This window comes from Triticum dicoccoides, chromosome 4A (genome assembly GCF_002162155.2).
Source record: "Triticum dicoccoides isolate Atlit2015 ecotype Zavitan chromosome 4A, WEW_v2.0, whole genome shotgun sequence".
In the NCBI taxonomy this organism is placed as follows: Eukaryota; Viridiplantae; Streptophyta; class Magnoliopsida; order Poales; family Poaceae; genus Triticum; species Triticum dicoccoides.
Genome location: NC_041386.1, coordinates 69,429,153 through 69,442,028, shown reverse-complemented (window position 1 = coordinate 69,442,028; position 12,876 = coordinate 69,429,153). Strand labels below are relative to the sequence as shown.

Genomic DNA, 12,876 nt, shown 5'->3' with positions numbered 1-12,876 from the left:
AGGAAAACTTGTTCTAAATTAATTTTGAAATATTAAGAGAAAGTTGAACATTTTATTTTGAAATTTGGTCAATTATTTTCTACCACATATTTAAATCTTTGTTTAATTATCATAATTGACGTATTTTCATTTTCAAGTGGTTTTCCCTTATTGTTTGAATTCCAATGAATTTGTCTTTGTGTCAACCATAATTATTTGAGTTGCCATCTTGATTTGGGGGGTTTATTTTTATTTTCTAAACCTTGCCCCTTTATTGTTTCTTCTACTCAGGGCTTTTAACCAACCCAATTAATCACACTAGATCTCTCACAATCATATAATTATCCTCTAAATGATAATTTTGGGTTTCTAAATAATTCCCAAAGTTCAACTGGTCCACATTCCTATCCTATTCAATCAATTCCTAGTCAAATGTAGCTAATGCAAACAAACATAGGGTTTCCTAGGAAAAATAATTTCGTGTGAAACTTTTAAACATTCCAAATTTGGGAAAAATCTTAGATGTGACATTAACTTGGAATAAACTCGGTACTTCAATTATTTTGGAACGGAGGTAGTAAAAGCAAACTACAAGGTTATTTATAGAGGCACTGGGTTAATCCACATTTCAAAATTATTTTTGGTGAGATCTATAAATTATTGTTAGATTTACCAATCTATTTAAAAAATTGTGGACATATATCCCTTGTTCGTATGCACGTTGAAAGATAATTTGTGCAACTCAGACGCCCTGTTTCTTTACAGGCCAGGTTCAATTACTTATAAGACGTGGGTGGGTTATTTATATCTATCGCTATGAGTGGGGTGTTTCGGTGCCCAGGCTCATTTGCACCCGGTTAGAAAAAACTTCATAAAAAATTCAAACAAATTCTAAATATTTTCTGTGTGGTAAACAATTTGATGCGTGAGGCCTGCTCCAAATTTCAAGTCATTTGAACATCTGAGCAGCTCTCAGCAAAAAAGACAACTCGGACCAAAACAGTACGTGAACAGTAAACATTTTTACAAACCCCAAATTTGTCTTTTTTTCTGAGAGCTCCTCAGATATCCAAATGATTTGAAAATCGAAGCGGACCTCACGCATCAAATTGTCTACCGCACAGGAAAATGAATTTTTTTAATTTTTCTAGTATTTGTTTTGATTTTTTCGTCGGCGCGGGTGCAGATGAGCTCGGTGCAGAGATGGATTTTCCTATCTCTATCTCTATCTCTATCTCCATCTCTATCTCTATCACTATTTATATCTATATCTATACTAATATAAAAATAGGGAGTTACGGGGATTCAACAATCTATATCTATATCTATACTATATCTATCTCTATCTCTATCTCTATCTCTATCTATTCATATCTATATTCATATCTAATGTAAAAAAGCAAGTCTGAGAGATTGGAGATACCTCATCAGTTCAACCGCATCAATCCAATGGTCTCTGCCACTCTAGTGTTTAGTGCTAAACGTATTTAGACCTAATTAATAGCGTAGCCACTATCGGTGCTACTTGATTAACCATGTCTTCCCTAATAACATAGATGTTAAAAACTAATTTTCACTTCCGAGACATGCGGGATATCATATATTACTCATATAGACATAAATCAATTTCGACTTGAGGTTCAAATATATTTTTGTAATAATTACTAATGTAATCTTTGATAGGAACATCTCACTCAAATTCGGCCCTTATCCTTATTCAACATGAAAATAGGTTTCTTCCTATATGTGTTGTTAGCCAGCATATGAAAGTATTTCGTATTATCATCACTTTGGATGAGAAATTGTGCCTTTCATTTTGATACAATTTAATCTCTCTCTCATGCAAAAGACGGGCAATCTGCTTGTTTAATTGACTTTTTCTGTTCAAACTCACGATCAGGTACATGGCTCACATATGTGATTTTATCAAGATTGTTGATGAGGGAGGACAACCTTAACTTCTTCGGTTTGTACAGACGGACAATGTGGTTAGCCCAACCACGAAGGAATTGTCGCATTGCGATGTTTGTTCAGTGGGAAGGGTGTTATGTTGACTATGAAGGTGCCTATGGTGATTTCGTCGATCTCAAGATATTGTGTTGGTTCAATATCTCAGAGGTGCTCATAGCCCTAGGGTGTGTAAGAATGACAATTTTACCCATGGATATGGGTACGCGCGGATACCGTACCCACATGAGCAGGGTATGAGACGATTTTTATATCCATGGGTAGTACCCATACCCTACCCATTAATATATCCATACCCTAGTTGTTTATACTGACACGTGTACCTTACCTGTGGAGTGTGTCATGTGATTGTGAACCTCTGTTACTGAGTTGAGATGATTTTTTTAATCAAATGTTATATCGATGAATGTGAAATTGTGAATAACATGTGTACTATTTGATCTACCTATTGGGCACCCAATGGGTATGGATGCCCACCGGGTATGGGTACGGGTAAGTTTCATATCCATGGGTACGGGTATGGGTAGAATATTGTACTCATTGACTACACGGGTATGGTATTGCTCTACCACCTCATACTCTATCCATTGCCATCCTTGAGGGTGTGTGTGGGTGTTCATAAAGGTGAGTTATGCAGGCATCTGCATATGTTAAAAAAACACGAGGGCAAAATTAGGACGGAGAGAGTAATGATTATTTGTCTTTCCAAATCCTAGAGAAATATAGTGTAGAGGAAAAGAAAAGAGGTGGCAGTGTCCCCACGCCCTGCGCCGCACCAAAAATTAATATCTGGCTAAAGAATCCCCACAACCACCTCCTCCCTCCCTGTCACACACCTCAAAAACTTATATAAGAGCACCACAACAGAGAGAGGGGAGGTCGCGAAGTGGGCACCTTCCTAGCAAGATTTTCTTTGCACAAAGCTTGCAGAGAGAGAAATCTTTAGAGCTTAAAGCCACTCTTTAATCCAGCCCCGGTTTTATTTTCTCTCTCTCTCTCTCCAACCCATCATCTCTCGCACACACGCCAACGCGGCGAGCGAGTGATCGAGAAGGGAATTAAATTCCAGGACACCGCGGGCTCTCCATCGGATCGGTAGCTCATGGCCGCCATCATGGCCTCCATAACCAGCGAGCTCCTTTTCTTCCTCCCCTTCATCCTCCTGGCCCTGCTCACCTTCTACACCAGCGCCGTGGCTAAATGCCATGGCCTCCACCGGTGGAGCGGCCGGACCAAGAAGAGGCGGCCGAACCTGCCGCCCGGCGCCGTCGGCTGGCCCTTCATCGGCGAGACCTTCGGGTACCTCCGCGCCCACCCGGCCACCTCCATCGGCCAGTTCATGGACCAGCACATCGCACGGTCGGTACATACACACACATGCATACATACATCAGTACAGGCATGCGAGCAGGCGTGGACGATCGATCGGGCATTCGGGCTGACGTCGCATGGATGCAGGTACGGGAAGATATACCGGTCGAGCCTGTTCGGGGACCGGACGGTGGTGTCGGCGGACGCGGGGCTGAACCGGTACGTCCTGCAGAACGAGGGCCGGCTGTTCGAGTGCAGCTACCCGCGGAGCATCGGCGGCATCCTTGGCAAATGGTCCATGCTGGTGCTCGTCGGCGACCCCCACCGCGAGATGCGCTCCATCTCCCTCAACTTCCTCAGCTCCGTCCGCCTCCGCGCCGTGCTCCTCCCGGAGGTGGAGCGCCACACCCTCCTCGTCCTCCGCGACTGGCTGCCTTCCTCCTCCTCCGCCGTCTTCTCCGCCCAGCACGAAGCCAAGAAGGTAAACCACCAACTGTCCGATTAACCGCGCGCCATGCACAGCGCCTGCATAGCACACACCTACACGCCGCGCACGCACCCGCGGCAGCGGGGTGATGGTGGCGGCGTGGTCCATGCAAGCAAGCAAGCGAGATCGTACCCCCGCCCGGCTGCTAATTAACGATGGATGGATGCGTTCGTTGGTGCGTGCAGTTCACGTTTAACCTGATGGCGAAGAACATCATGAGCATGGACCCCGGCGAGGAGGAGACGGAGCGGCTGAGGCTCGAGTACATCACGTTCATGAAGGGGGTGGTGTCCGCGCCCCTCAACTTCCCCGGCACGGCCTACTGGAAGGCCCTCAAGGTGAGTCGATCACTACTCCTTCCTTCCTACACAAACACAACAGCAACACTCAGCAGTCAACACGCCGCTAGTACCGCTAGCAACCTGTCCCTCTCTCTGCGCGCACGCTTGGGTGTCTCGTCTAGTACCGAAAAATAAGTTCGAGATTATGAAAGAAACCTCCTTTGTCTTGTAGCTTTTGTTTTCTGGTCAGTTGTCCTCTCACGGGAAGCATATGTTTTTTTATCTTCCTTATAGTACAACCAAAGGGAAGCATATGTTTTGACATTGTTACTGTACTATGCAATTTCATTTCATATCGTCGTCGTGTATACATGGCCCATGCACCGATGTTGCATATGCAGAGAGCCATCAGAAGAATGGACGCATTAATATACTACTACTTACATGGCAGCATGTAGCTAGCTAGTAGGGGTGTGGGTTCCGAATAGTGGATGGTCCAAAGGATCGGTGCACACGTACGACTGCATCAGGTCCAATCAGACACCACTGGATCCGTATCATCGATGCTTATTTTCTTTCTGCTAAAGCCACTTCCATTGCCACCCTTCTATCTATATATAGAATGAATTTGCACCGGTGTTTGCACAAAATTAGTTTCTCGTCACTGCATGTATGGGCACCTAAAAGAAAGAAACACTTTTTTCATTCTAATAGTAGGTATAATAAAAGAAGGAACTCTTGAGAGAATAGTGAAAAGCTAGGTTTCCTTTTACAAACGTTGGTTGAAAGGTGTGTGTCCATCTAGGTCAAGCCAGTTGGTGCATGGTTGGGATCGTTTTTAGCTAGCTAGGGGCTAGGGTTAATCAGCCAGTCGATCTACTTAATTATGCATGGCAAGAAAATCATATATAGTTGATACCACTGCATAGTGCTACTAGTAGTAGTGAACATGTAGCTAGAAAACCATTCATGCAAAGGACATGGCGCCGGTGCTACCTGTGATTAGATCGATCAACTCTTGTTTCTTTTTCCCGGCGTCCTGCTTTGCCCGGCCTCGGAGGTAGTACTGATCATCACTCATGGGCGCATAAAATGTTGCCCGCTTTTTACTGCTTGTGAGGTCACACTCAAATGATCTTTATTGATTGCTCCCAGATGCAGCATGCAGCATGCATGCATGCATGCTCTCACACTCTTTCTCTCCCCTACACACGGCCCGTGCTCAACAGCACACAATTGCAACTTGGAGTTTTGACCTCTTAGAAAAAGTTCAGTGACCAACCTCCATAATTTGGCATGATTATATGTTGGGGGAATCATCATTTATCATGATTCAACCGCTGACCAACTCTTTACCACACTGGAACCACATTTATGTCGCCAGGCACGCTATTAGCACCCCTCTTAATTTTGTTTTAATTAAGCACCCCTTGTTAGCTGAGATCAATCCTTTATATACAGTATACCTAGATTGATGTAGAGGGAAATTTTGTCAAGCAAATGGTTGGTGTCATCAATGTTGGCATATACATGCTTGATTTATGAAATGTGTAAAGCGATTTTGCATTGTATAGTCGTGCTTAGGAAGTTCTTCCCGTTGCCTATTCGCCAACCTACAAACGTTCCTAAACATAAAAGTGAAAAAAAATACAGATTGAGAAGAAAAAGAAAAACCAGAAGAGCAAGCCCTTTTTTTGTTTAATTATCACTTTTTAATTGTCAGAGCGCCAAAAAGGGAGAAGGACAATAATTTGTAGGCTGGAGAAGTATCCTGTTTTATTTGACGGCAGCTATGTTGAAAAGATATGAATTGCTCCAAAACAGAAAGCTATCACAAGGCACGATCTTAGGCCAGTAGGCGGTTAGGCAACATCTTAACGACAGTGACATGTCCAATTTTCTCCTAGCAAGTCCCAACAAAATTACCGCATATGACTTTGCGCTATAACTTTATTTTGTTCTATCGTGAAAAAACATCATATAATTCTTAGTTACCATGTGTTTGCGTGCAGTCGCGAGCCACCATACTTGGAGTAATAGAGAGGAAAATGGAGGAGAGGCTTGAGAAAATGAACAAGGAGGCCTCGAGCATGGAAGAAGATGATCTTCTCGGGTGGGCGATGAAGCAATCCAATCTTTCGAAAGAACAAATATTGGACCTCTTGCTGAGCCTGCTCTTTGCCGGGCATGAGACATCGTCAATGGCGCTTGCCCTCGCCATCTTCTTCCTCGAAGGTTGCCCTAAAGCCGTCGAAGAACTGCGGGTACGTACAAATTCAGCCTACTATTACACCAACTCAAACTGATCTCTGCTAAACCGGACATAGCTATCTTTCGGAAGAAAACACACACACACACACACACTCATTTCAGTACATACATGGATGGTGAAATGCACCAGAAATATCATGGAAATATTGACAGTGAATCCGTGGCCGTGCAGGAGGAGCATCTTGAGATTGCTAGGAGACAGAAGCTGAGAGGGGAGTGCAAGCTGAGCTGGGAAGACTACAAAGAGATGGTTTTCACGCAATGCGTAAGGCCCCTTTGATTTGTCCGTTCCCGTTTCCTCCCTCGTAATATCAGTGCAAGATATGTGCGCGTGACCTGGCCTTTTGTTGGCTACTTCCAGCTGCTAGTAGCACAAGGCTCCTCGTCTAGGTGCGTAGCGCAATAGGAACTTCCCAAAATGCCATGCAAGAGCGGGATCGAGAGGCTCCGTCGTCGACGCAAGTTGGCCAGCCACTCGTTTGGACCGTATGGTGTCCGCTTGCTCTTCTGTCTAGCTAGCAGCCGATGGCTTTTGTTTTGGAGGTTTGCCGATGCAGTGCGTGGCCAATGGATGGATGGTTTTGCATTCTTGCCAGGATCCAAAATGGTCTGAGAAATACGTGTTGTTGGGCGTATATGCCAGCGTCCATCAAGAAGCCAAGAAGGTATCTTTGTCGTGTGCCCTGGTATCCAGACGGCACGAGCAGAACACGTCAAACATACACCATCTAGTCTGGTAAAAAAATCAGTGATTTGGGCTAAACTAACCGGGGTCGGGACAATGGCTTCTTTGCCATGGGGAAATATCGCTGTCCATACACAGTTTGATGCCAAGGCAGGTCATCCGATCCCCTGAAAAGTTGGGGAGCACATGCCCTCCTTGGTACAGTAGTAGTATAGTATCGTGGGTGTTGTGCTACTGTGTGGAACTATACACTGTGTCATTGTACACCGAAATAGCATCTTCTGATCCTACATTCCAACTGCCGAACTCTCTTGTTTGGGAGTACAGAAGTGACAAATGTTGGACTCATTATTTGCGTCTTTTGTTGCAGGTTATAAACGAGACCTTGCGGCTAGGCAACGTGGTCAGGTTCCTGCACCGGAAGGTCATTCGAGATGTGCACTACAATGGTTGGTGGCTTAACTCTCTCTTCATGTGTGCATTTCTTTGACAGTACTTACTACCGAACTTCTTCTTCCTATGGAGTTGCTGAATGTTTGCATGTGCGTCGACTGACTGACAGGGTATGACATTCCGAGCGGGTGGAAAATTCTGCCGGTGTTAGCGGCGGTGCATCTCGACTCGTCGCTCTACGAGGACCCCAGCAGCTTCAACCCTTGGAGATGGCAGGTCGGTGCCTGAACGATGCTTGCAATTTCATTTCTATTCACACAAAATCAACCAGAACCATGATTGATATCTCGTGAAAATCGATCCATGTTTAAAAGAAGAAGAAAAATATGTCTAGCAGTTGCTGTTATTCAGTCAATCATAGGCCTTGATGACGTTTTGCACAGTGAAACTTAATTCAGGGGCAAAGAATGCGCACGATCGGGCTAATAAATGTGTTCCTAATCGGAGTACAGTGGTGCATAGACTAGCTGGAGCAGATTGTGGAAATGCACGACTTTTCAGCTCCACTCGACGATAACAACACGCACGCACGGACGGGCCTGACATGAAAGGGAATGTTGAGCTCGCATGCGCACGTGTGCTCCTGATGTGGTCCGGCCGATCAAAAGAGACGTGTTTGCTCCCTCTCGCTCTGTCTTCCTCTCGCCCGGTCAAAGGAGCCCCCATTGTCCGTGCTCTCGTGCGTGTCATGGGGGTTCACCGGATCGCCACCATCTACTAGTGTAGCTAGGCATAAACTTACGCTAGCTATGCTATGCAGCCAGCAGCTTGGACTCTACTGTGTGCGCATGGTCCAAGCGGAAGAGAATCCAATCAGTGGGCGATTGGAACGGGTCGGGGACCCGTCCATCTCCGTGCACATCCCATCCTTATCCGTCACGTACAAAACGACGCCATTAATCACGACTCTAATGCCCGTGGGGAATATGTGGTCGTGGCAACAGCACCACCACCACTTCGATCACCATGACGAAGACAAATGCATTCAGTCAGGTTCAGAGGGGTTGACGATGTATAGCTGCATGCATCGACTGATGTAGAGGCCGGGGGTAATCCTTCTTTTGTAAAAGAAAAAGGTGTTGATGATGTGTGTTTGCTGTTTGTTTGTTGCAGGGCAACGCGTCTGGGGTGGCGCAGAACAGCAACTTCATGCCCTACGGCGGCGGCACGAGGCTCTGCGCCGGGTCGGAGCTCGCCAAGCTCGAGATGGCCATCTTCCTGCACCACCTGGTGCTCAACTTCCGGTGGGAGCTCGCCGAGCCGGACCAGGCGTTCGTCTACCCGTTCGTCGACTTCCCCAAGGGGCTGCCCATCAGGGTCCATAGGATTGCGCAGGAGGAGGAAGGAGAAGGGGAGTAAAGCGTTTTGACCGTGGACATATATGGTCGGTGCTTCAGTCTAGCGTCTAGGGGAGAGTATACAGAGGAAATGTACACATGTCCGTCCTTGTTTTCTTTCCCTTTGGGGCTTGTGTTATGTAGATGGGATAAACAAAGTTGCTAGGGTGTTACCATAAGAGGAAATGTTGGTAGGCTCAGCAGTAGAGTTGTAATAAGGCCGGCCCACAGCCCACTAGTAAGTGATTCCAAAGAGTAGGCCTAGCGGTCTTGCTATCTTGCCTCGTTCCTCCAGCCAATTCGTATTTGATTCTAAAGAAAAAGGCAATTCATATTTTCCCCTAAAAAAAGCAATTCATATTTGGCGCTTCAGGCGCCACTTATAGGCATCTTTGCAAATGACGCATACCATCCTAGCACACACATGCCTAGGAATTGGGCCGTCCTGTTTAATTTATTTTCTTTTGCACTGCATACTTATTGCGCGCGCATTGATGGAACCACTGCCACATAAAATGTTGTGACAGTCCTGGTCACTCTTTGGCGATTTGGTATGCTGGAAGGCCATTCATGGACAAAATTTCCAAAGTTCTCATGCAACACCAGTTTATCACACGTTACTTCACTAAATTTGAAGCTTCTCATACGAAACAACAGAACCGGCGACCGACAGCTATGCGGTAGGGACCTTTTTTTTGAAAAGGAGGAATACCCCCGGCCTCTGCATCTGGACGATGCATACGGCCACTTTATTGATTATAACACAAGACCTTACAAAGTCGTACAACAGTAAGACCAAAGCCACCATCTTCGCAACCTCTGTCGCTACTCCTATCTAACTGATGAAGGGGCGCTGATGGTCTGGGCCTAATACCAAACAGACCTCGCAGCCAAACCTAACATCTGAGACCTGAGGTCCCAACCAGGACTCCTTCCGGGTATGGGCACCCACCAGTCCGGCGTGCTCTTCAACCAGGCCCCCTGCCGGGTATGAGGCCGCCGCAGCCACGTACCATCAATCCATCTTCAGAGCTGTACTGTTGCATGAACCGTGCTAGGCCTCTCTGCCATCGACGCCCCCACGACGCCAAACAGCGCCGCCATCCTGCGCTCGTCCATCATCACACGCCCACCGGCGGGACCCCCGCTGCTCCATGCCGCTGAGACCCGCTGATGTCGACGTGCCAGATGCCACGCCGCTCCTCCTCTTGTCCCCTCCAGTCAACACTTGCTCCAAAACGATGCCCCCAGGAGGGAGAACGACGACGAAACGTCGCCATCGTCCGATCCGGTAAATCCAGATCTAGGGTTTCCCCCGGAACCTTTCGATCAGGTTGACATGACCTGCAACGACGATGCCTCGAGAAGGGAACGACGTCCAAGACGCCGCCATCGTCCGCCATGACCGCAGTCAGACGCGATTTTCACCGGAAGCCACGGCGTCCCGATCTCGCGCTTGGCTGGAACGGAACCCTCCGCCGAACCGGTGACGTTGCCGCCGATCCGATCCCACCGCCGTGCGGCGCCCCCGATGGAGATCCTGAAGGCGAGGAGAGGGTCTCGATGTCGCCCACCAGAGGGAGAACGGCGCTGCGAGCGTCGCCAACATCGTGACCGGCACCGCCGGTCAAGGGTTTCCCCCGACCCAGAGCTCGCAACGCCATGCTCCACCAACCAGCCGAGCAGGACAAGCCCGCAGACCGGCCAGCAGAGGAGGAAAGCGAGCCGCCAACTCCAAGCCCGCCGCCGACTCGCCGCCCAGCACGGCAAAGACGGCGCACCGAATGCTCCAGCAGTGGCCGCCGCCACCCGCAACGCCCGCAGCCCCCAGGGGGCCAGATCGGCCGCGCCAGATCAAACCCCCGCCGCCTCCGCCGCGGGGCCGCACCGCCTCCTCCCAGCAGCAAAGCTACCAGATCCGCACGTCTCCGCCGCCGGAGGCCCCGCCGGATCCAGATCCCCCACGAGCGGCGGCCCGCGCCGCCGAGACCCCGACCAGGAGAGGGAGAAGAGGTCCCCACCGCTGCCAGCGCCGCACGGGCTTTGCCCGGCGGACGCCCTCCGGCAGCGGCGAGGAGGAGGGGTGAGCGAGGGCGGAGCCTTGCGCCGGCGGCGGAGGGGAATCTCCCGTGACGCGCTCGCGGGGCGCGTCCATGCGGTAGGGACCTGGGGGTTTGACTCTTCCGCCCCTAGCTTTGCTAAGTTGAACGTTAATGGGGCATTTCCCAGATTGCACAAATTCAGGTTCTTTTGGTGCGGTTTGCAGGGGCTCTAATGGATTATATATGGGGTCTTCGACCATCAACTGTCATGATGTTTTAGATCCAGCAACTCTCGAAGCTTTAGCCTGATGTAAGGCACTAGCTCTAGCGAAGGATTTGTGTCTCTGTAATATTCTGATTGCATCAGATTGCAAAGAAGTTATACAAGATATCAAATCTGTTTCTCGTGCCAAGCATGCAAGTATAATCATAGAGATCATCATCATTGCCCTTGAGTTCTAGTCCTGCTCTTCCATCTTCGAAAGACAGGAGTCCAATATCGAGGCCTATAGTCTTGCTAAATTCGCTGTAAACCTTTCTGTAGGTCAACATACAAGGGTCAGCCCCAGATACTCGTTGTATGACTATGAACTCTATTGTTAATCAATATAAAGTGAAGCATGTTTAGCATAAAAAAATGATTGTGTGTGCAGTTTTCGGGTGCCACACGTGCATTACGATTTTGGAAGCTTTTAGATGCTTCTCAAACTAGTTTTCTTCCAGTGTTTTGCCTTCTTTCTGGTTTTCTTCTTTTACTTTTTCATGTATTTTTTCTTGTAAAATTCAAATAATTTTTTTTTACAAATTTGTGTTTTTTAGATTGATGAGATTTTTTCAAACTCACAACCTTTTCAAATCCACAAAAAAATTGATATCGATGAACTGTTTTGAAATTGGTGATTTTTTAAATAAATTTTGTGAAAAAATTCAAATTCATGATATTTTTAAAATCATGGATTTTTTTCCATTGCGAAAACTTTTTCCAAATTCGTTAACTTTTTTTTACAGATTTTGTTAATTTACCGAACAAATACATTTTTTAAACTCATGAAATTTTTTCAAAATTCGTTAAATTATTTTGTACTCGCAATTCTTTTACATATATAATATGTTCCAATCTTTTGAAAAGTCAATGGCCAATGGTTCAAATGGTGAGTGGTCTAGGTCAAAATGACGACCGAGTGAAACAACAACCATCGAGCGAGCTGAGCGATCGAGCAGTTGCTCGTGCTTGATAGGCCGGCCCAACAGACTATGGGCGTGGGCACCGGCTGGACAAGTTGCGCATAAGGCATTGTATAGGCAAAATCAGTAGTTTAGGAGTACTCTTTGCAAAGGTCACCCCCACCTCTCCATGTTGCGACAAGTGTCGCATTGCATGTGCATCACTTGTCGCAACCTACGAGTTTTCCCTTTTTCGTAGATTCATTTATTTAAAATATTTTATCTTTCAAACTGTGCATCCAAATCTCGAACCCTTTTCATCGTTGGATTCCTCACATCGAGATCTTTAAAGCTAGATCCCATGTTGATAGGTTTCAACGAACCTTTTTCACGAAAAAAACCAGACGAAAAAACCAAACCTTTCTAGTTGTGGCAAACATACAAGTACAATCAGAGAGATCATCATCACTCCCACTAAGTTCTAGTCCCGCTCTTTCATCTTCGAAGGACGGGAGTCCAATGTCGAGGCATATAGCCTCCCTAAATTCGATATGAACCTTTCTATGGGTTGACATACGTGGCATGGTTATCCCCCTCATATTCATTGTATTACTATGAACTCTTGTTATTAATCAATAAAGTGGAGCGTATCTAGCCTCAGAGAAAAATTTATTGCGCTCGCAATTTTCACGTGTCACACCTGTATTACGTCTTTGGAAGCTTCTAGATGCTTTTCAAACTATTTTTATTCTGTTTTTGGTTTCTTTTCATTTTCCCCTTTTTATTTCCATTTCATTTTACTTTTTTATTTTTTTTCCTTTTTTCATTCATGACATTTTTGTCAAATTCGTGATTTTTCATTGATGGATTTTTTTCGTGAACATTTTTTTCAAATTCA

The 12,876-nt window shown here is 46.5% G+C and overlaps 1 protein-coding gene across 1 annotated transcript; it reads left to right on the top strand.

The window, feature by feature from the left end:
• The first annotated feature begins 2,833 nt into the window (after positions 1–2,833).
• On the top strand, positions 2,834–9,104 carry LOC119285031 (cytochrome P450 90B2-like). Its single transcript, XM_037564227.1, has 8 exons — positions 2,834–3,306; positions 3,406–3,739; positions 3,931–4,083; positions 6,039–6,290; positions 6,470–6,562; positions 7,353–7,431; positions 7,545–7,651; positions 8,549–9,104. Exons 1-8 carry the CDS (start codon positions 3,050–3,052, stop codon positions 8,792–8,794), a joined length of 1,521 nt encoding a protein of 506 aa, XP_037420124.1. The 5' UTR covers positions 2,834–3,049; the 3' UTR covers positions 8,795–9,104.
• Positions 9,105–12,876: the final 3,772 nt, after the last annotated feature.